This window comes from Varroa jacobsoni, unplaced genomic scaffold (assembly GCF_002532875.2).
Source record: "Varroa jacobsoni isolate VJ856 unplaced genomic scaffold, vjacob_1.0 scaffold_92, whole genome shotgun sequence".
Classification (NCBI taxonomy): Eukaryota; Metazoa; Arthropoda; class Arachnida; order Mesostigmata; family Varroidae; genus Varroa; species Varroa jacobsoni.
Window position 1 is genome coordinate 20910 of NW_019212994.1, and position 24916 is coordinate 45825.

Consider the following 24916-nt stretch of genomic DNA (forward strand, 5'->3'; position numbering starts at 1 on the left):
GCTATCGATATCTTTGTTTTTCGCACATCATGACTGACACAGTGTAAGGCGTTCAATTTTAGACAAACCAAACTTTCAGCATCAGTCGATAAAACCACTGTTATTACTGCTAGAACATGATAACAAGATTTAATCGGATCGTTCTGTGATATTTTACCGCTTATAGACACTGTCGTCGTCATCGCTAGTTCACATATGCTGACGCCGATGAGTGAATAGTTGTGAGGAATAATTAAGTTTATTATTCGACGCTCGTCCAATCATACCATAAGTTATTTGTATTAATAGGTACGGTGAATCAATAAAGGGATAGGTGTATAATATAATACAGAGCATACCCTATCCCTATAGTGTTCAGAGGTACAAAGTGAAGGAAGCGGAACGTATTTGTTTGGAAGGAAACGTTTAATTGTACGACAAAACTAGTCTGATCGCGCATTTGTTCGTATTCGATCGCCGCTGCCTGTACCGTAGTCGAGTCAATAACGCAAAACATTACACAACATTTAGCCTCAGAAATTCATTACAAGCGATCAAGTAAGTGACACATAAGGTACGCTCGAAAAAAATGGAGTACCATAATGAAAATTCATTATTCCGTAATACAGCGATGTTCTAATCGGCTATGGGAAACAGCGCATAATATACTATATATTTTTTAAAGCGCTATGTAAATTATTGGTCATTAGAACAGGAGGTAGCACTTCGCTTCAAGGATGCAAAATGTCTTGATATGTTTTGGGAAAAAGAGTCGAGCTAGTATAGTCTCCGCTTCCACTCGACGCTTCACTCTTTCAAGCTTGAATTTAGTATTATAGATCATAGCGTGCGTACTCCTTATGTTGATACGCGCCTGTTCTATGTCAAAGCAAAATTGAGTTCGAATCTCGTTAGGCCAGTCGTTATGTAGCCAGGACGTGAAGGCTTTCAAAACAACTGGATAAAATCAAGTTGATGAAGTCGTACTCGTAAGCAAAGATAGGGCTCACCCACTACCTAATCAATTTCTTATACTGAGCACATCGAGATGGCTTCGAGTATTGTCTGATACCTATAGTTTTCTTTATCGCTGTTGCTACTTCTCTATAAAATACAGTTCGATACTTCATGAATGTTTTAATTTGTGTTTGTGCGCCAGCACATATTCCAGTATACCATTCTTGAAACCGGCGATTTATATAAAGAGTCCGGGCAAGATTGCTACATGTTGAAAAATAACTATGGTTTTGCAGGATAAATCGAAGCCAGTTTCCAACGTAACGCGTGATCAAACGTGCTTAGTTAACTAAATTAAATTCAGCTATATAATAAATAAAAAGTTAATTGAATTAAAAAAAAATTAAACAACTTCCAACTAGCGTACCATGCCTGAAAGCTTTTATATTTCTACTGTGAATCTATCAAATTAAATGTAATATATTGACCCAGTAACCCAATCTCAGATTGGTGTGAATTACTATTTTTATTGATTTGTTAGCCAGAGTCTATAATAACAGCGGCCTTTTCTCTTACGGCAATGTTCGTGAAGTTTTCAATAGTAACAAATCTTCGCACTAAGGTAGTATCTTCATGCAAAAAAAAACATCATTTTTAGAGCGAGTGGGACGGCCATCTCTACTCAATGGCCTGCAACAGAGCAGCATTCAAAAAGGGTGACATGAAGCTTGACACTTCAATTGTGCCTCGAGGATTCAAGAGATGCTTCAGGTATAATTTATATAGCAGCTTGTGCCTGCTCGACATAGGTCGAATATTTGTGCGCTGTATAGCTTACGACTAAGTTTTTTTAATTGTCTCTGCGCTGACAAATTTAGAATTCAACTGAGATTTTTTAAAAGCGCTAGAAAAAAATGCATAGAATTCTTTGATCTCGAAAGAAGTACTAATGAACTGTTATGAAGAATTTATCCTTAAGTACACTAGACATTTTTAATTACCCCAGATTTGAAATAATGGTACTCAGAAAATCCAGCATCGTGATACTAGTATAAGGTTTTGAAGCAAACCGAAACATAATAAAAGCTAGGATGTTTCTATCTGGCAGATTATTTACGTTGACGATGATTTACGTTGTTTTAAGCCTAATTTTAAACTTTATTCAAAAACTTGATCGATGTATAGCTATTATAATTACCGGATATAAAATAAAACTTAAATAAATCTACAACAGGGTGATTGATAAAACCAAAAAGATGTTTAAAATTCTACTGAAAATGTCTGTTTTAAACTACCTCTCTAAAAGCTCCAAACTAAACTACGCTCACCTTGAAAAGGAGCACTAATTTCTCATTTATCAGAATTTATATCACATTTATTAAAAATTACATATAAGTATACACAATAACACCGGCTAGATATTGCGCTTAAACCGCGAAGTAGTCCTGGTAACCTCTAACGAGTGGCTTGCACTAGTTTCTGTTCCCTACAAAACAAGAAGGCACCCAATCCTTATTTTGCGCCTTAGTTCCGTCGTTTGTTGCCCGTGTTATTTGCGTTTTTTCCGTGAAATGCGTAGATGGCGTGGTCTGATACGCTGATTTCAGAATACGCACTAGCCGCATTCACAGAATATATATTTATACAACCTATGAAAATAATAGTAGCAGTAATCGTAGCAATTTATAAATTATTCTTGCATCTTGGATTGCGAGGGTTATGTTTAAAGAATAGCATCTTTTTCAGGCGCCTGCTTATGCGCTAGATAGAGGAAGAAGATGCTGAATAACGCGCTGAACAAAAAGATCACATCGAACCACCGATGATAGAAACTAAACTGTAGCTCACCAAGAACCTCGGTGATTATGCTTCGATACTCTGGTGGCATGTTCATGCGCATTAGGAGGATGGACGATACAAAATACATGCCCATTAGCTGGGCCAAAAGGAGAACAATAATATTTGACGATTTCGAGGACGCAATCGCATAAAAAAATTTCGTCAGCGTTATGAGGAACCCTCGAATTGAAGTTACGACAATGATACCCACTAACAAGAACGAGATATGTTGTGACCAGAACTTGATGTCGACGTTAAGACCTATCCAGTCGACGGCGATTTGCATCCCGCGCGTTACCGGGTCCACTTTTCCGACTCGATCGAAAATTATGTTGATCGTGCAAATGAAGATCTTCCACGTGCAGTAACCCGAAAAGAAGTAGCCGAGAAAATTGAAGTATTTCCCTTTAAACGTTTTTGACCACTCGATTCGCTCAAGTGCCCCATGAAGGTCGACGTTTTCGAGAAATAATTGACGCGACATCTCCTCGAGTGCGCGAACCTCCTGACGCAGTTGGCCAATATTCTCCGACTGTCCAGTCGGAGTGATCGACATACTTCGAATCACATCCCAGAGTCCACTAAACGAACGATTTGCTGCGGCTTGACTCTTCAGTCCCAGCACAATGCGTTTCTTCTTTTTGGCAATCATTTCCATCGTCTGTATAAGTTTTTTTTCTAACGAAGCTACGTCAGTCGGTAAAACCGGTCGCATAAAGTACGCCATCGATGTGTACGGATAGTTGACTGCTCCAAATCCAGAAAGTAACGCCATCACCGTCACTCCAATAACGCCAACCCGGGAGATCACCTGCTCCATGCCGAAAATGCCATGCTTCGGATTATGGATGGGAAAATTGTCACCCACCTTCCAAAACGCGAATACGAAGATGAGATAGGCAGTAATCGTTAGAATGATTCGTGCAGCCTGCGTCTGAACAAACGGCGTATTTTGTATAGTTAGACAGCCAATATAGAATGGCAGGACGAGAATGAGCATCACGAGCATCGTAAACAATATAAGCTTCCAGTGAAACAGCCGTGAGCTCGACTCAAGCACGCCTACAATTTCAAAAATGATAAGTTCGAACATTAGACAGGATAACGTGAAAACCGCTGCAAATAAGAGCTGTACGAGTCGATCCTGTATTTCGTAGTTCTTGAACAACTGCTTCATGAAGAAGATCGATCCTCCTGCAAAAAAACCGCATCCTGACACCAACACGACAAGGGAGTCGGCGAGGAGCGTCATGACGTGGCGCCAGAAGCGGTCGATCACCGGCTGATGTCAGCATATCACATTCACGCACACTGGCTATAGAAATCTCATAGTAGGGAGTAAAGAGGATATTCACTGACACTCATGCAGCACGTTTGATCGAATTAGCAAAATAGATAAAACTTTATTGTTAATTAGATACGTTGTTATCTATTTAGTTAGGTAAACAGCCTCCCCTTGCGCTTTCTACCTGAATACTATCATGGTAATGTAGTTTTACCACCTACCGGTAAAACTACAGCGCTGTCCAATGACAACAGCATCATATCGAATTGGCACAATGTTGTGTTCCCTCCCCGTCTGTACATAGACTGTTTGATGATTGTTATGGTGGTCGATGCGGCTCAGATGGAGCGGAGGCGCATGGAAAGGGCTCATCAAGCTTGCAGAGACGGAAGCGCTTCCCAGGCTCAGCATAGAAAGCACAATCAAGAAAGTTTGTTCGAAACACAGGATAACCGAAATAGTTTTAACTCGGCATTCAAGAGGTAACGGTTGTCTATATATATATCTATGCTGTTTAAATATAAATGATAAATTAATTTGTCTTGGAATCGCGACGAAGTTCCTTGTGATATCTATCTAAGAAATACTTACGTGAAAAAAATATCCTCACGAAAAGCTAACAGGAAGTATAGATGATCATCTATAATTAAAATTTTCTCAACCAATCATCGTATTCTTCTTATCTGTAACGTGAATCATATTACAAACTAATAACTCTATTATGCTAAAAAATGGCTTCGGCCTTACGTAAATGAAGTTACTAACGAACCACACCTCCTTAGATCCAGTGGGCGAGTGCTTTGGCACCGTATTATTGTGAGTGCCATTGTTTCGATTACTTATTACTACAGGACTAATTAGGCTAGCGCGGCCTCTCCCGTGCAGCCTCCATCCGTATCCTTTGACGTCGTTGACGTATTATTGGCATTTTATAGAATATCTCTCATATTGCCCGACAGGTCTTTAGTGATCTGAAGTTTCAAACAATGAGCGTTTTTTTCGTGTGCAAATTCAAAGTTTCCATATGATTTGCACGTTGGCTGATTTCTAACTTGAACAAAAACTTTTCTTTGTGAAAATACTTGTGGAAAAGCGGTTTGTGAAACAAAGCTCTCCGCAGATGATGTCAAACGAGCAATTTATGTTGAGCTGATTTGCAATAGCAGCTCAATATAAATTAGCTAGCATCTCCGAGATAACTAGACACGGAAGTTTAAAAGTAAAATAAATACAATTCAAGAAGTTGCACTAGTTTTTCACTGTTGATTATTTAACAATTATCCTTGATGTACAACGCTTGAGTCTGTATCGGTAAGGTTGCCTTTTATATTAATTTTTTGTGACATTATTGTTGTGACACGATTTAAGCTTATTTTTACATTTTACTACTATTGTACTTATATTGTAAAATATGCTACAATAGACAAGCAGAGTTGAAACGCAATCGTTTAGACAAAAAATGACTGGACTCGGCGAAGTATTAAATTATCATGGCATTTATTAAGTTAAGAATATTCACCGTTTACATTTAATCGTAGTAGGCAGATCCTACTGTAAATCTGGTCATAAAAACCTTTTATTTTTTAGAAGCATACCCTTCTTAATGAGCGAGTGCTCATCCTTACCCTAATACTGTTAATATATTTCATAGCATTTATATATATATATATATATATGTTTACAAAAAGTGCATTATAACTCTGTACCGAGAGCTATCGTAACAAAAAGTAGATAACAGCTGAAACGTGACAAACTATTTCCCAGTTGGTTATTATATGCGTGTACATACGGCAAGTATTATAGTATTGCCATTGCACTCTACCAGAGAAAATTTAGCGCTTACTTAAACAGACTTTTTAGCATGCATTTTTCTGTACCACGGTATGCACGACCAAGTTTTTTTTGAGAATATTCCCACAGTATATTCTTATTCAAATTGTTGCATAACGTAATGTTTGGGTAATGGATGGTAAACGTATTTTTTGAGGAAGGTTCTTAAAACGACGAAAGTATAGCATTGGAGCATTTCTAAAATGGTTTTATACGAAAATGTTTGTGCAGTACCAATATATTAAACGATATAAAGTTTACCAATTAGGTCTGAAACGGCAGGACCCATGTTCGGGATCTGTCACTGGACAACGCACCCACAGAATGCCTATATGCCATGAGCTTACGCTACTTCTTGCGCGAAACGAAGGTACTGAGGTGTACACGTACATCATTTCTTTGGCTCAATGGTCTGTGTATTTCAGTTAGATCAAGAAAGTTGGATGCAGCTAAGGTGAACATCTACTCAATGAAATTTGCTCTCTAAACTGCAGGGGCAAAGGGTTAGAATGTTAGTCGATACGCTAGTTTCATATACAGCAATATATGAAGTCATTGTAGACAAGGTCGTAAGTACATTGCTCCACGCGCGCGTCAACTGTCAACAACGTACTTTACATTCTAATAACGAATCGTAGGTCATGTTAAAAATTCCAATCTTACCGTTATTAAATATTATTTATCCAAAGTTGTGAAAAAAATTGGCAACTATTGAATTGTGCCCCTGAGTAAATATATACCAGAAAAGCTGTTCCGCTGAATCTGCATCGGCCATATCAAGTTCATCCACACATATTGTTAGGTGCTTAGTGTTTCATTACCCTCTATCAGACAAAGGCCGGCCAGTTTTAGGAACTGTCGATATTCTTCCTCAAGCCATTACAGAGGAGGAGCTAAATAGAAAGAAACCCAACCCTGCTTCCTTCATTTCTTCTTCTCCCTTCTTTCTGGCAACGTTTCATGATAAATGTGAGTCAATTCGCTTTTTTCAGATCCACAAGAGAGTGTATAGGATGTAATATCCGAAAGAAGGGAAATTGTAATTATACAAAAAGAACGAACGGGAAGGTACGGAATATCCCTTGGACTATGTCGCGTTTTAGACCTATAGTAGTTTGAAGCACACTACGGCTTTGCAGGTATTTGACCGCAAACTACCGCACACGGCGAGATGAGTGAAACGAGTTTCCTATATATTAGTTTCTATCAGTTCATGTTGACAAATGAACTCATATTACGGGATGATGTGAGGGGGTCCTCGGAAGCTCCGGTACTGCCAAGCAGGGTACAATTACTCAAATAATCTGTCTTAGCTATGAACCCCAAGGGGGTTTCATACAGGTCTCCTTGACAGCGAATTACTATTTTAGAATCGTAACTAGACGCGTACATATCGATATACTTTAAACAAAGTTCTTTCTATTTATAGGAGCTGAGATAAAAAAAATTCGAGTAGACTACAGGCTTGGGGCAGCAGTTCTGTTTGCTCTCAAGCCACGTTAAATTTGTTCCAAAAATTCTGTGAAATGAGTTGCCTTTTGGGTATTGGCTATAATTATGGTTATTTGCCGAGCTAAATATATTTGTCTAATAACAAAATTCTCTCCTAGTAGGTGGTTAATTATTTGACATCGTTGTATTTCCGAAGGATTGGTATCAATGTTATTTTTAAGAATAATACACAGTACCTTGGAATGAAAATGCTAAACAAATTAAATCTGTGTTTCGAATGTGCCCTATTGTTGCCCCCTTTTTGAATGCTAACTTCTCAATAGAAACTCCATTGCTAGACAAATGTATAAAAAGTGCAAGCAGAACCGCTGAGTAGCGTACACGCTCGCCATCGGAGTCCCCTTTTTTTTCTAATCGTACTTTCAATTAAAAAAAGTGAAATAAATATACGCGTCACAATAATAAAAAACAAATACAAGCTTAGTTAGCTTGAAGTTCAGGTTCATTATACGATAATTCTTTCTTTATTGTGTAGTTGCATTCTTTGGACCTTCATCGAGTGTTTATCGCGTATATAGCACAACATGCAGTCAATGTTATATGCCATTTGAAAAGTTAAAAACAATAGAAATACAATAACTTTTTTAACATAATTTTGTGGTTCTTCAGCAATCTGCTGGACATGAATGTTGAAGAGTGGCGAGAATTTACGCATGTAAGAAAAATGTAGAAAACGATAGGGAAGGTGTACGTTCCTCCATGCGTTTCTAAGGTCGTCGACTAAAAACCGTTGCGACTATATGCGTCTTTTCCCGTTACGTTACGGTCATGATGCAAACAACGATAACAGAAGCCATAACCTTCTGCTTGTGGCGTCATTCGAATCCATTTACTGCTCGTCTATTGGTATTGCGATTGCTGCAACCGCTTCTAATACCACTCTTGTCAATAGCCTCCTTAAACCGCTGGGACTTCCTGTCGTATCCGTACGGAGCTCCCTCCACTCCAAGCCACGGGCTCTTTCGTTTCTGCCGTTGTCTTTTGCCTCACCTCTTTCCTTCTCTCCTCGCGTTGTGTTATTAAGGTTATTGCTAGAGTGGCCGTACACCAATCGGTGTGCCCGTGGGAACTTAAAAGCGACCCGAGATGCGGCCTTTGTAAAGGGTGAAGGAAAATCAGGCAAATGAATTGAGGGTGAGGGGAAGTGAAATATCGAAAGAAAAGGGGTTAGGTGGTAGTCCAGCGTCCGCTGCCTTTGCCCGCTCACGCAGGCAGTTCGGAGTCACAGCAAAGCAGACCAGGGGGGCAACCGAGCTGTCGTTTCATTTATCAAGGTAAAGACCCTTTAAGTCACCCGGTGCGGTACGCTGGCCCTCTTAACCATTCAGCTAGCCTTGAAGCTCCAAGTCGGTTACTCCGACTGGTTCGTAGCGACTCCTCGGCTCCACCTGGCTCACAGGGTCGCCAGTCGCTTCACATTTAGCTCTTCTCTTCTACTTCCTTCCCGTTTCTACCTTCCCTTCCCCCTCTGTTCCCCACTCACTCTCTCAGCCTCTGGCTCTTCGCTTACCAATTCCCAATTCTAACGGAAAAAAGACACGCGAAAGGCGACAATGCAGAGTGTAGAAGCTGTCTCTCACCCCCATTTTTTGCCTGGTGGCCATTTGCTTTTCCATTGCTTCCTTTCAGTACCCACTTTTTCTCTCGTTCTTCCGCTTATTTCCTCAGACACACGCAGCTACACAGTAGGGTCAGTTTTCCCCTTCTTTGCGGAATAGAAAACTGCACAGGAGGAATTCCGGCTCTGTCTTTTTCGCCCCGATGCCCCAACTAATTTTCTTGCAAGTCTTCTTTTACCTTGTTTTTTTCTTTCTTTTCTTTCGATACTCCTCTTCTTTAGATTCCAGCGCCGTTCCTCTTTTTTTGCATGCTGCTTGGTCTTTTACATGTAATAAATATACATTTAGGTGACAACGAACGGCGGACAGAACGAAGATCTGGAGAGAGGGAAGGAACGAAAGAGGATGAGCGTGAAAGTCAGCGTCATAGAGACGGTAAAACGAAGACGACGTTGACAGCCAAAAAGGGCAGCGGTTGTATCAGCGGAATCAGAGTAGCACACTAGATGCGAGAGAACGAGTTGGGTCGAGTTTCGGTTCACTCGAGCCTCGTTACTTCTGCTAGCTGCGAAACAAACCTAACCAAGGACCCTTTGTCGACCAGCCGATAGGGTAGCTGGCGGCGGCGGCCAGCGGGCTGCTGCTGGCTCACAAATGGGATGGCGATGCAATCAGCCGAAGTGTTATCGAATTTACGTGGAATCCAGACCTTGCTTGTCCCTTCTTCCGGCGAAACAACATAAAGGTGTATTGATATTTTCGAAGTCTTTCTAGTCGTCTGTTCGATCTCGCGCGACGTTCATTCTTTCGCCGCCACCGATACTTCTGCTTCTGCCAGTCTGCAACTGGAGCTAAGAATTGTCGTGTTTGCTTTGTCGTCTATTGTTCGACCATGCTACCCATTCAGCCAGCTATTGCTATCACTGCTGCAACTGTTGCTGCTGCTGCTGCTGTTTCTGTCAGAAAGTCAGTGAGGCAATGAGGGATGAGATGATGCCACTGTGCTGCTGGGGAGGGACTGGAGGCCAAGGATGTCACATAGGAGAGAAACCGATAAAGGCGAAGAGCCCCGAGGCCAGCAAGGCTCTGACAGTGCTTCTTGGTGCTAATGAAACTAAATTACAAAGATGTTCCTGTTTCGGCATAGATCCGATAGATACGATGGAATGCTCACTGCCTCTACCGGTACGATCGCAATCGTTGTTTGTTCAAGTAGAGATCTCATTCGCTCTTTTCTCAAGCGGTTTTATAGTAACCGTCGCAATGAAGCGAAGCGAGCAAATCTCATTCGTCTCCCACAGCCGCTGATCGACTTTCACTCAGTCGAACTATATCGTCGAAGGATATAAAAAGAAAAAGAAAGAAAACGGCAGGACAATGTAGTGGGTATTTAAATGCAGTCGGCCAGGAAGAGGCCTGCAATACCAGTGAAGTCCTGCTCTATGCTGTTTACGTTTAAGATCACCTTCCCAAGTTCAAACAATGTGTGCCGTGAAGCTTACTAAGCTTGGGAAGAATACGTTCGGAATAATCAGCATACACGGTAAACGAAAGTAGACAGCGAACTTAATGATGTTCCCAAAATCCTCGTAATGCATACAATATTCGCACAGTCCAAAGCTCCGTATGTCTTTAGATACAACCAATAACAAATTAAGACAAGATCCAAGCTGTTGTTATAATAACAATAATAATACCTAAGCACCAAGAAGAACAAGATTCAAAGTCAAAAGGTAGGAGATGTTAATGCAACAAGGTTAGCTAACAAAGCTATGACGTCTGATTAAAAAAAAGTTTAGTTACAGCGTCAATATGTAACTTAAGATGATACATTTTACGTCTAAGCTAACGTAAGCTTTGGCAGAAACAGCGCAATATTGTAGTTGCGCCAAAGTAGTTAGTTAATTAATGAATTTTTAACTATGGAGTCGCACAAGGTCACTACCAATACGTAGCTATAATAAACAAAAATACATTTTGCAGCTTTACTATTTAAAATAGCGTTCAATACTGTTTCCAGTGTCTTGTAGACCCTGTAGATATTTTTTATTGGCCAAAAAAAACATGTGATTTATGATTCGAGCGAAATCACAAGCAAAATAAGAGCTAGTATAACCTATTCTATGCAGGAATATCACCTACACACTACAGGAGAAACGTTGATTGCACGTTTTTATCTAGTTTCCAGTTCATCTTTTTCCATTGTTCTAATAAACTGTACAGTCATTACAAAAAGGAGACTGAAGCTACAAATGGGCATAAAGTAATGGCCATCACCAGCAACATCGCATACGCACACACGGAAGTCCGCATACACATTTAAGAGCATTGTCGTCGACGCGATTCGAATCGATGTGAAAACTTGACGTTTTCTTGGCAGACCATTTTGCTCGTTATCTCAATAGGGTCTAGTTTTGACGGCTACCAACCGTAGGTAGATCGACGGTCGTTCGGCTGACCTTTAGGCTTTGTCAGGTGCGACAAGGTTTGTAGAAGCACTAGCTCCTTTGTGTGCACGGGACATAAATCGCTGTGCTAGCGGTCGGACAGCCAAAGCAGCCAACCTTTGCAGTAATGGCAGTAGTAGTAGGAGGTCGAAACATACAGGGCGCAGGAGGCCCAAAAAGGACCCATGTAGGCAAGTTTGAGATAACGTCCGAGTGGGTGAGGAAGAAGCGAAGAAGGACGCCTTGTTAGCGCATCCATATTCCCTATGCTAGTGCTGCTGTTTCAGCTAGGAGTCACTACCAGTCATCCTCAAAAACAACCCGAAGGCCTGACAGCGGCGGCGTACAAAATGGGGAACGAGAGTTGGTGGTTTGGGACAGCATCAGGAAAAAAGGCAACCTTGGGCCAGCCATACACTAAACGGGCTAAGCAAAAAAGCTGCTAGCAAGGCATTCTTGTGGAAAGAAGGCCCAGTGCTCTGGACGACCGTAGGCCGACCGACCAATCGACGCGATGTTGCTTCAACTCGACTTCTTCATGACGTGTAATGGCATTGGAACATACTTCTTGACCTCGCTAAACCTAGGTGCTAGCTTGTACACCCTGGCCTGTAGCGAGTGATGCGTGGAGACCTCTACCCTAACGCTCGCAGCTTCCCCTCCTCCGTTGCTCGTTCTACCGTAGACGAAAAGTGGGTGTCCCGGGCGATAGAACTTCTCGAGAACTGAAGCGAAAGGAGATCGTTTTGAAAGAAACAGCAGAAAAGGCAGGCGCTGCAAAGCAACAGGCTCTCGTTTTTCATATATTCAGCGACCTCGGCTTCTGTTACCGCTGCTGGGTCTGCGGTTGTGGGTGGCCAAACGTCGAGCGAAACTCGACCAGCCCAGATCCTTCAATTTGGATAAAGAGACAAAGCTTCTGTGGGTACCACTGCTGCTGTTGGTGCTGCGATGGCGGTGCGAATGCTTCGTTATAGAAGGAATATTCGCCATTGACTTCAACGGCAGCGAATAATAACGGCCTCTGTGTCTTGTTTGTTCGGCAACTGTTGAGTTGAACAAGTGTGTACGATAGTAGTTCCTGTCAAAAAATAACCGCTTTTTCAACTTAATATATCTCTATATATCTGTGTGTTTCAATGCGCAACGTTTTTTAGTTGACACCATGTTTGTTCAATCGGAACGCTTCTTCGTTTCGCTATTGCTATAATTGAATTGTTACTTTACATACGAATGACAACGTCAAACAAAAGCAAATAAATAATGAAACCTAGCTTGAGTAAATATATACAGATATATAGAAAGGTAAAGATATAAGAAAGGCTAAAAGAAAATCGATAATTTTTTCAAGCATGCGCATTCTTTGAAAGCTTTATAACTTGATTTCTACAGCACTAAGTCGCAACTCTGGCCACAACTATGTGATATAAGGGTCGAGGCCTCCACTTCTGCACATGTGCAGACGGTAGTATCAATGTGCTCATTACGGTCCGGGCGCTGAAGTAATCCTTAGATGATTCGAAGTTTATCTCGGATCTAGGCTCGATTCAACGAGTTTCTTTTAAAAGAAAGCTAAAGAGCGAGAGAGCGTTACTAGCTACGCTGGTCTCTTAAGGTCCGCTGGACCTCTTTTCCTATCTAAATTCGTTTAGGATCAGGATATCCGTATCTCTGTTCTTCCTGTTCATCTATGGAAAGCAGCGGCCGCTATTACCGCTATTGCAAAAGCGGTAAAGAAGTAAATTTTTTAAAGCGGGGGGGATCGTCGCTGGCTGGATCTGGGAGGCGTAGTATATAGGTATGGTATGAACGCTTGCTAGTTCCTATTTAAGTGGCTATATATAATTGGGCTTGGGCCGGAGTGACATCGGAGTTTTAGCCAGTCGTGCTTCTGTCTTCGTTTCAAGGGCTACCAACGTGATTTCGTCTGAATGAAGCTCATCAGTCTCATGGCTCATCGTTACGGCCAAATCGCAACGCGGCTTTGGTGCCCTTAGTGCTCATTGATCCTCACATTTCCCCTTCACTCTCTTTTCCTTTTCAATTTTTTATCGTACTTGCTTTTTTTCTCTTTCTGTATTCACTCACTCTCTTCAGTTGTTTATCTCCCTGTGGCTAGCACGCTCTTTTAATCTTCGCTCATATTCTCTCCTGTCCCATATTTTCCTTTTCTCCTCGTAGCGATACCCATGCAAGCATGCTGATGTGGGCGCCTAGAGCCGTGCAGTTTTGTGCCTGGCAGTTCAGCAGTAGTATTGGGAACAAGCTGTTAAACCAGGTGCAGAATACTGTTCACCCAACAGGCCAGCTGCTTGTTCGTTTCTTACCTCAACGGGGGCTGCTTCGTTTCTCCTGCATGCCTACCGTCAACTACAAGTCCGGGTGACAGGGCACTTGCCAACGGATATCTATCATGGATGGTCTGCTTTTGCTGTTGCAGCTGCTGTTATACAGGCTGTGTTAGACCTCATTGCCGAATACCGTTGCCACTGCTGACACTGTTCTTCCGAATGTGCTATCCTGGGCGAGAAGCACGACCTGTGACTTTCCCGTAGACAGCGATTCCGGAGATGGACAGAAGAGAGCAAGATTGGTTAAGGCTAGAATAGTGACCAGACTATAGAAAGAGAAGCGCATGCGCGTAAAAGTACCGCAAACAGGCACCAATAGCAGCAGCAGCACAGGGGAGTAAAAAGACGAAGAAAAGAAAAACTATGACAACCGAAATCTAGTAAGGCAGCTAAGTACGTATAGCTGCCTGCTAGCTAGGATTTAGGAAAAGCAATGGCTGAAGGTCAGAGCCAAGGAACGGAGCCTCGAGAATTTGGACACGTAGGAAAGGCGAGCTTAAGGGTACTGAGCGCAGGACAAGATCAAGTCGAGCTGGGTTTATTGGTCCAACTGGGTTGGGAAAGAAGAGTGGCGGAGCGGTTGAAGCGTCTGTGGGTTCTTGAAAAATAGAGGGAATGAAAATAATCAAATCGGGAACGCAGAATAAAAAAGGAACAAGCTAAACGTATCACGAAGGATCGCTATGGATTCAGAATGCATCTACCCGGTTCTTATCGTAAAGCTCCCGTTGCTATCACCCCGTGACCACAGTCGACAAGATAGTCTCTCTCACATTAAACGAATAGGCGACAAGTAAACAAATCATGAAAACGAACCAAGGGCTAAAAAGGAAATAGAAGAACATAGGATAACGACGGAGACCACGCCGAAAAACACTCAGAGGACTCACTATCCTCTAGCATAGAAGCTTTTCAAGAGCCATGCATACACAAGCCGCTAGGCTCTACATAGTATAGCTGAATCACGCAGAATCACATGTTCATACGTGTTTCAATCATCATAGTGCTCTAGAACTGAGCTAACATGGGCCATTCAGCAATAATTGTGATAATAGCAGCAGTAAGATTGAAATGTCATGCAATAAAAACAATTAACTCTATCCCTAAATACATATATCCAATACAGCATATCATACTGATCTTTTGCAGGCGCGAAAGTTTTTTTTCTAAGACAGACTTCACCATATAATTAGAAGAGCAAGCTAGACACAGACTTTTTTGATGCAAATGGCATAAAATAAGTGGAGTAAGCGACAGAAACATTTTTTTTTTACAAAATTAAAATTCACAGAGAAACAAGCTGCGCATATGCATGTTGTCGCCAGAAATCTTAAGAATAAATATTTCAGTGATATTCATAGCATATACAAGTTTTGTACGGACCATAAGCTAAAAACCACAGGATTTGGGTTGATCGGTATGCAGACGCGGCTTACCTTTTCCTGATACGCTGGTCCCTAATGAATCAATCGGTCAGCTCCGTCTAGCATCAAAGATACAATTCGCACATTATGACTAGTGTAGTGATCGGCCATACGCAGACTTATTTATTATTATTATTATATTATAGGCTATTAAACGTCACCGTTAATTCCTATAAGTGGGCCGTTCCTGAGAAAAACAGAAGACGTACACTGCTACAACACGACGACCGCTCTTCTACTATATGTTTTTTGTTTTATGTTTTTAGTAGGTTTTTTTAGAGAAAAAAATGCACCTGCTTTTGTTGGCACCAATTTGGAGTGCGTTGGTCCGCTACAGTGAGATACTGGCTGCCGTTACTGAGTGTCCTCTGAACAAGCAAGCTAAACAACGATAAATTGGGGCGCATATCGACGTCTAGGTTTCATATATTTCTCCTTGCCCATTCCTCCCACATCCATAGAGTAACGAAGCACAAATCAACATCGTTGAACTGCGCCTGTCTTCGCGCTTATACTGCAACAGAACATGTCTGATTATTCAAGTAAACAGAGCCACTCAACGGATCTCTTTTGGTTTTCGTGCCCTGCATGGAATGTTTCCCGCCCGCTCTTTTTCCATTGCTTTATTTAGATGAACACTAGGGATAGTTACCTAGTCTCCATGTTACCGTCAGGTGACTAGAAGTCCTCGTTGCACTACCTCAATCTAAATGAGTTAATGTGTTCACAATACGAGGTATTTGACTTCTATAGTAAATGTTTGTAGCGGCACAGCCATTTAAAGGGAAGGATGACTGATCGATTCTTAAAGAAGGAATAAGTGATCTGGATAAAACATCATCTCTGATTAGAGTGTATAGGTCTTATTCTGGTTATTCTTGCAATTGCCGGTATGCCCTTGATTCTCTAAAACAAGTACCTAGTAAGTAGGGATAAAATTTAGCTTATTAAATGTAATGTTGCACTCAACCACATGGTAATATGAGCAACTATAATAGATTCATTTTAGTAGTTGACGAGCTTCGATGACGCCAGCGCCGAATATCGCGCTCATTAAGTACTGCTAGAGATATTTCCGAAATCGCTTTTTCCATCTCCTCTTCGTTGAAAAATACGCGTAGGTTCTTCCACGTTTCTATTACAGCATGATTAGGCTTTTAATACCTAGCAAACATATAAACGTTAAACACCGTTATAAAAGGCCACCCAGCACGATTCTTTGTGTGTATATCTAGTCGATGGGCTAAGCGGTACTAATTAATTTTGACGTACAATAATATGCTCTAATAGTATAATAGTGTACTGCGCATCCTGTCCAGCCGACCTAGCCAATGATTACCAGAGGAGCTTTACATCCAGTCAACTGCAATGGGCGTTCAGCAAGACCCAATAAACGACAGAACGGGACACAAAGAAAGGCCGGAAATTGATTCAGCTAATTTTTTTTTAACTTTACTCTCTATACGTAGCCTGCGACGACTCGTAACATCCAATGCAACAGTATCGGCCAACACTGAAGGAAATCGTATTAGCCTAAAGAGCAGAAGCAGTAGTGGCAGTTAGTGTTTAGACGCCCTGGGTGTCCTTGACTTCCCGACATTTAATGCCCACTAATAGGAGTGGCGTGCTCTGGGTGGAAAATACGCATCTCTTGGAGCCGCTCACAGTAACCATAACTAACAAGCGCGCAGTCTCAGCGATGGCTAAAAGTACTATCAGATATTAATACTTAGGTATTATTACTATTAAAATTAACAGCTGCTAGTATAGTCGCCATGCGGTTTCATAGGTTTGTTGGAGAGACCTCAAATAAGACCAGCGATGTCTTTGATGCTACACGTTAAAATGGTGACTCCGATGACTTATTGCTAGAGAATGAATAACGAGTAAAGGTAAACAATACGTCAAAATAAATTTATCAAGTGAAGGTTCATGTTCTTCAATTACGGTCCTTCGACACAGTGGACCTGGCGTTGGATTGTTCTGCCTAAATATTGTATATGACTGATGCAACTAAGGCTCCAATGAAGCGATCGAAGTAATTGTATTGAATGCTGGAATAGGTCCAGAACAATGTTTAGGCACCTGTTCTGTTGAACGGGTGAGAAAATGGAGATGAGGCGAAACTGGTACACTCAATAGATTAATATTACGTGTATGCATACATTTTTTTAATAGTACGTATACGTTGATTTAATCGTGGGTGCTAGTGGTGTCTGAGACGTTAGGTTCAGAAGCGCGTGTTAGTTATTGATTTATCACTGTGGTATATGTAGATTCGTTTGTTTTTTTCTGACATCCTGCTCCCTGACGGGAATTTTGAGGCTCTCATCTGACTTCGAGTTATCTGTTAATGTTCTATAGACGCCCGCCTGCTCTGGTTTCTGGCATGCTTGTTATCAATAGTTAATTACGTCAACCTTAAGAACAAAGAGTATTGCATTTTAGTCTATTTCACGGACCTCAAATACAAGGAGAGTATACAACAACAGCTAAAACTGCTAGTGACGTCTACATGTTTCGCTTATAGGCGCTCACCAAGCTAATCCTGCTATCAGATACTCATTTCCGTAAAGATTCGACTCCCGAATTGGACTTTGAGTAGGACCTCATGTGTTAACCTTGACCTTTGTCTTTGGTTGAAGTAGCACACTTCGTTGTGGAATCTTTGAAATTAATTTTCCGCCAGGTATGGTTACCTCAATCTATATTTCTCCGTCCATTTGTATTACCTGGCTTTGTCTGTGACCTTGTTCCCAGTAAGCCCGAACAAGTTTTTCATAAGTAAGGACCCTCAAATAAGTACTACGTCAGGATAGAAATTGATAGTGAAAATAGCGGCGACAGACATCATCAAGACTATCTCACACTTTTCATGATAGCGTTTGAGTTTCACGGCTACCAACTCAAAGGACTGGTCGGGCAACGATGTTTGCAATTCAATAATATAATGCCAATCACGCATTCACTGCGTACAGAGCTTTCAACCATTTCGGAAACCAACGGTTTCAAACCATTCACCAACAAACGCAGATCGGTTCGTTGTACTATGTCTAGAATTAAAACGCTTTCCTGCATACACTCATTGACCGTCCAAACTCCTAAGCTAAAACTTGTTTTTCTAATCACTTGTTTATTGTTAAAATACAAATTGCAGACATGTAGAATATGTTCAATTAAGTAAACGCGGGTTCGCTTTTCGCAAATATCGATTTTATAGAAAAAAATCACAGTTGTGCGGTTAGTGGAAGTATCTCTACCAGACTGTTTTATTTCATGTAGCCATTAATTGGATACGTGAAAGAACTTTCTTTAGCTAGCACTCGAATTCGCAAACCAATATTTCCATTAAAAAAAATAACCAACAAAATATAACAAGAGTAATCTTGATAGTGATGGTGACAGTCGTCTTGCTCATGTACGGATTACACAAAACTACAGGTGATCTAAATTTGGACTAGTACAAGCCGAAGGACCCAATCATTTTTAAGGTTCCTAAAGTCTGAAAGTCCAGTAGGTCAAAAGAGGCTAACGTAAATATTATATTCGTTTGTAGACGAAAGAAAACCTCCAGTTTAAAGCGTTAGCTGTTCTCCACATCTCTCCGGTGTACCCTGGTTTCTAAAATAAGTGACATGCTTACTTCGGCTTTTGTATATTGAGGCCGTTAAGGCGTTTAGCTTTATTTGTACATTCATACTGATTGATGTTGATCAATTCGACTACTTCTGTAGGGGCACAAATTCAAACCCCAAGCAGGGGCAGATGATCATATCAGTAGGAGCAAAAAACACATATTAATCGTTACAGCTGGCTCGTGGTCGACTGGAAATCGCAAGGCTGGGTTTCGTCAGCGTAAACTATATTGTAATTGGTAACGGACAATCGTCGGTAGGGGGTTAAACAGTTCGAAAATCACTTGACCAATGGGAGGTCGTAACTATTATATGATAGCGCTATGCTGGGCTGTATAAAAAAAGAACTTGAAAGTCAAGCCAGGGTCGAAACATATGAAAGCAGAGCCGTGTACCTTGTTATAGATCGACATTAAGTCTAGTCCGGTCAAGATGGTATGGCTTTAAAGGGCTTAAAAGTTCACTGGCCTTTACTATGATTTCAACGTCGGCTCTGCTAACAAGTACATATATATGACGACAACAAGTATAATCACGCCCTTCACGTTACTGGCATTTAAAGATGCCCTTTATCATACTGTCAGTAACAAGCTTCCTGTACGTTAGTATAGCGGATGTTGGCAGGCTTCAGCATCGTAACAACCCCATCCGTTAGCTCGAAATAGTAATCTCAATTGGGCAGCTCTACTATACAGGCGTGTGTGATTCAATAATAAAAAAAAAATAGGCACGATCTGATCAACAGTGTATTAAGGCACGCCTGAAATTTTTTACCCTTCCAAGAATACTGATTTGACTCATACAGATAAAAAGTCGAAGCATGCGTACCAACTTGTGCTCGCATTAAACGAGTTTCCACATTTCTACGATAAATATAAAATTAAACCCCGACAGGATCCACTGTCGTTTTGGGCACCACGGTAAGCATATACGGCTGAGTTCGTATCGTTATTTGCTGTCTTTCTCTTTTCGTCCTGTCATGTACGTTGCAAGAAGTACAAGTCTTTGTGGAAAGCTGAGGGTCTAAGGTAGGTCTTATTTAACATACGACGACCACACGTCATGTAGGTTAAATTAGAATGTTTAAGTTGCCTTTTTCCCTTCTCTGACGATTACTTTTTGTTCGTCCTTCTTTCCTTTTCTTTGCTCTGTCCCTTTCTGCGTCGCTCACTCCCTGCTGTCTCTGTTCTACGGGGTATGTTTGGGCCACATGGGTGCTTTCAGAGGGATCAATGTCGCTTCAGGTCAGTTCAAACTGCTCGGAGGGCCCTGCCAATTCGCTGGCCGTTGTGGCCGACCGGCCGGCCGGAAATCAGCCCGGAAGTGCCCTGAGCTATATTGACATAATCGAGGCCAGGAACGGACAGGCAGGCTGGCAAGGAAAGAACTTCTGTCGAATATACGACTAACGGATAGTTAGAAAAGGGATAATGATGATGATGGTACGGGCGCGGCGGAAGCCGGCTGTGGTGGCCCATTGCCCCAAAAAGCACGAAGCTCACTCGTCGTCGTCCACTCAAATCTTCCCCTTCAATGTCATCCCCCGAGAATGACCGCTGCTTGTTAGTGTGAGCAGTGACTTTTTTTGCTTCTTTTCTTTTCTCCGGTTTCCAGGCAGCCTTTGGATTTTTGTTACGAAAGCAGTGCGCATTATTGGCATGTACGAAACCATGAAAAGGGAACCAGCACTGGCTGGGATGACTAATACGCTTCTCGGAATGCTTTCCCATCGTAACCATGAATCACTAGCGTGCTAATCAACGCTAGTTCAAATGTCGGCATGGCAGACAATGACTGAGGATCTATGAAAATAGAAAAATAACTTGAAAAAGATTAATAGGGTCAGAACGTGCCAATATGCTTTCTTAGCTGAGGGATAGGTCAATTGGGGAAACCTCACATAGAACCAGTAAAACTCATTCTGACAGTTTTTAAATCAATGCCAGAGGATGCTAAAGGGTTGACTCAAAATTAGGTAGACGCCAAGCCACACGCTGCGAAGTGACTGAACGCAATTGCAAAATACACAATAATTTTGCTTAATACTAACAAGAGTAAGATATTTAGGCACCCTACTATTGATACATGCAGTAATAAAACATCGTGTTAAAAATCGGTAAAAATCTAGGCTAAAACCTAAGTAAAGAAAACCATGGATGACTGGACATGAGGACGATTATTTGTCGATAAGCTTAGTTGTCCATACTTTATACATTTACAAATGCTGTTAGTAAAAACCGATGAAGCAACGGCAATAGGGACCGGTCGCCACACCGGCAAGGCTGCCAGATCCTGTTCAGAGCCTACCGATGGTAAGCAGCTATCCTTTTGTTATACAGACACCGTTCTGGATGCGTTAGGATACTGGCTAACGGCTTGACTGGAGCAGTATACATCTGTGATTGATGCCTGTAATTTGGCAATGTTGGTTAACTGCCTGAAAATTTAACCACTTATCTAACTAAGCGACGCAAATAAAGTGGGTGAATTTTTTTGAAGCAAATTACTGAGAGATGGTGAAAGCGAAGCGTACATTGACGCCCCTCTGCAACGTACCAGTAGTCATATGCCATAGCAAGCTCTCCATTCGACCACCGAATTAAATTCAACGTCTTTTAATGATCAATATACGAAACGACATTGGTGATGTTATGCTTGGAAATTTCTTGTTTGAGACACGAGCGAAGAATCGAATGTTTATCATATCGTCGAACAGTACGAATGGCGCCGGTCGTGGCACGGAAAATGAACGTGCACTAGGCCGCCGCCGCCGCCGCCGCCGACCGCACAACTGAGCCGACATTGACATTTTTCACAGTAACAACCGAATTGGACGGTTGTTTTTTACCGCGCAGCCTTCCTTATGCTTGAAACCATTTAAAAGCCTCAAAGCATCCGATCCGAAGCTGTGCCAGTTGTTATTCTAGACACCCGTTAGCCGCAATAGGATTGCGGCCCAGAAATATCGTACTCGCCTCGTCAGTTACTAGGACGATCAGACTAAGATCGATGTCTTACTATACAGCTATGATTTCAAACGTCTTCCGCCTTCGAGTGGCGTGCTGAGGTCGCTGATCAGACATTTTACAATAACCCGCCACCTGAAGTCCCCGGATTTGCTCATTGGTATCGATCATTCCTACGGCGTATTATACAATGTAGTCGATAGGTAAAGCTCCGCAGGACGGTTAGTGAACCTTCTCAGACTGTAGCTTGTCGGGCCAACATTGCGCGCATGCATCAAATATATAGAACTACTTAACTGTTCAAATCAAAATTCGACACTGGATACATTGAGAGTTCAAGGAATAAGTGAGTTCGACGCTTTTCTAAACGATTTTTCACGATGGCTGCCCTTGCACACTTTTGTTGCTTGAGCGACTTTCAATAACGAGAACACCCCACAGTGGAAACACCGCGCTGTGCCGTCTTAATTCGAAAAGACGAACGCTCGAAACGTTCGATCACCATATTAAAGAGGTGATGTCTTTTGGCTTCGTAGAAGAGGTACTTGACCTCAGTTGAACACAGTCGAATGTATCAAATCGAGCGTATTACATGTTTTTCGCCCAAGTGGTTACCGCTACAGAATGAGAAAAAAAAATGGCGGACTGCGTTATATTGTTCTTCCGCTGTGTCCTAAATTTTGTTATTTTTATGTTATGACAGTATAAGATAGCTGTGATGACATCATCTGTTAATAAATAATGGTGAATCTGGTTGAACCTTACACCGTAAGGGCTACTATGCTTGCAGCTTCCAAACGAGAAGGGTCACGTAAAAAAACAGCCTCGAGTTTGGTAACGCTATTGGCAACGATCATATCTTCAGCGAGTAAACCTCACCGCCTAGACAGCTCGCTTTACTACGATAATATGCGGCGCAGTTTCGTTACCGGAAGCTTTTTCGCTTATCGCGAATGCCGTCTCATGATTCGTTTTCGCTACTATACCATTAGCGAAATGGAAAATCAACGCGCAAGGAATCGTCACTTATCTCGTTGATCAGGCCAGTACGTAAGCCACAGCCAGTTCGGTGTACTCCTGAGAGTGCTATGGCTTTCGGAAAAATCACTGGTTTCCTATATAACAATCTTCTGACGCTGGTCAAGCCACCAACCTGTCGCGTACTATAAGTCATCTCATGTTGCGGTTTGTCGCAAAGGTATTCGGTTGAACCGGTTAGACTCTACCAAAAATGCGTGTAGAACAAACAGCTCAATTAGAAACTTATAACCTGATTCCTCCACTGCTCCTTACCTACCCTAAACTATTCACCAACGACATGCAAATCTCATTCTAGTAAAACACAATTAGTAAGGGGATTACGCCGTATCACCTCCATGTCTTTGATTATACTTCAGAGGTCACATAGGCTGCAGTGGCCTATCTGTAGTCGGTTTACGCAGATGGTACCAACTACTGTTCCCTTATGCTTATGGGCAAATCGCGGCTTGTCTCTCAGAAGAAGCTTACCTAACACGTTTGGACCTGATGACCGCCTTATTTTGGGAAAGGTTATAGTCGTATCTCCTGGAGAGACTGCTGATCACAGGGAACCGCATCTCCTGCAATAAGGGCTCGGCGACTATTTACGACTCTGTACGGAGGTCCGTTCGATGCGGCATAAATCCCTAGTCTGCGGCCGTGTGACGGCCCTGTAAAACCTGCCGACTATAAGCCAGTGGTATTATGTGTCTAAGAGGGACAACAGTTCTGACCCGGGTACCCTCGAGATTTCGGTGTCTGAACTCACGTAGAATGCTGAATGATTCGAATGTCTGAGTGTAAACCTTACAAGCTGTTTCGCACTAATAATCACCTTGAAGCCTCTGTAGTCACCACCGAGCCTCGAGCAACCGTTGCTTCTGTCGTCTCAGTCGCCGTAGCCGACAACTAGGAAAGCATTGTTTGTATCGTATTTGACATACTACAGTTCTGCAACAGCCGCCGCCCCAAGCAGCCGCGCCCCGAATGCATATCATTCGGTAAATACAAAAGCACTTCTTATCAATGAAAAAGCAGCAGGGATGCATGAACAATGGCCCGTAAATAGACGCCAGCGGCATTTAGTTGTTCCGCGACGAGCACGGGTTACTGAGAACGAAAACATGGCTCACGAAGCGTTTCCATTTTAGTTACGAAGCAAAAAAACCTATATTATAATCAGCAAATTAGAAAATTTCTCTATCTAGTCTTAAACCTCCGACGCTGCTTGTAGCTTACTCAAGCTCATCAAGTCGTGAAAGTCCCGTTTCACTAGTACGTCATCGACCGTAAACCTTGCGGAGCCACCGTTAACTAGGTCCAGACACGACTAGCGTCGAAGCGTGACTCGTTAAGCATTTCGTTCGTGTCGACTGAGCTAGACTTCTGCGATCTGCTCCACACAGGCTCTCGACTATGTATTAGCAAAACCGTACCTTGCCTTGTTCCCCTACAGAGGCACATATGTGACACATTTGAGACTGCTGCCGTCAATGTCTACTTCGCAGACTGGCTGTGCGCTACGTCGATTTTGCGCGCACGTGTCCTCTGACAATCGCCACTTATTATTTAACATGTTCTTATAGGAAAGTCGGCACTTATGAAAACATTAGTCGTAGCCTTAGTTAAATTCGTACAGTTAAGGAGCTATACACAGCCACGGGTCATGGGATTTCCATTGTAGCCAATAATCAATCGCTGACATATCCTGATGGGACTATCGGTGGGACTTCCGACCAGACAGCAGCTCACTCCTGGGCTGACCAAACCAGCTTTAGGCACTGCCATGTTGCTCGGCGGCCTTGAAGCTACCAAAACAGTGCTAGATGATGCGTTTCCTACCAGCCGGTTTAGGGCACTGTAACGTACGAACTACTTCAAAGTTCTATTAGCACGCTGGTATCGACAATAATCTTGCTTTTACGGAGTGTCAATATGAACACCAAGAGCAAGTTGGCAAGCTCCAGAAGCCAGTTGCGCTTTGATTTAAAGAAAAAGACCTACATTATAAAATATTTTTAACTTCTTTCCACGAATTCTAAAAAGCGTAGATTTATTACGACAAACAAATAACTAGAGACTGAAAAATTCATTTTTAACCCTTAAGCATGA

The 24916-nt window shown here is 42.0% G+C and overlaps 2 protein-coding genes and 2 long non-coding RNA genes across 4 annotated transcripts in view; all 4 read right to left on the minus strand.

The window, feature by feature from the left end:
* Positions 1 to 24916, minus strand: part of LOC111264239 (uncharacterized) — a 129152-nt gene that overhangs the window by 13157 nt on the left and 91079 nt on the right. The window lies entirely within an intron of this gene.
* Positions 2283 to 4334, minus strand: GPHR (Golgi pH regulator). Its single transcript, XM_022839935.2, has one exon. The coding sequence runs from the start codon at positions 4025 to 4027 to the stop codon at positions 2660 to 2662; it is 1368 nt and encodes a 455-aa protein (XP_022695670.1). The 5' UTR covers positions 4028 to 4334; the 3' UTR covers positions 2283 to 2659.
* Positions 13862 to 15680, minus strand: LOC147753942 (uncharacterized). The gene is made up of 3 exons (XR_015312624.1): positions 15477 to 15680; positions 15196 to 15242; positions 13862 to 13946 (listed from the first exon to the last, which is right to left on the minus strand). It is a non-coding gene; the product is annotated as an uncharacterized LOC147753942 (long non-coding RNA).
* Positions 20974 to 21506, minus strand: LOC147753943 (uncharacterized). The gene is made up of 2 exons (XR_015312615.1): positions 21375 to 21506; positions 20974 to 21227 (listed from the first exon to the last, which is right to left on the minus strand). It is a non-coding gene; the product is annotated as an uncharacterized LOC147753943 (long non-coding RNA).

Bases quoted from the DNA above. Each gene is read 5' to 3' on its own strand.
- GPHR (XM_022839935.2), bottom strand. From the start codon at position 4,027: ATGACGCTCCTCGCCGACTCCCTTGTCGTGTTGGTGTCAGGATGCGGT.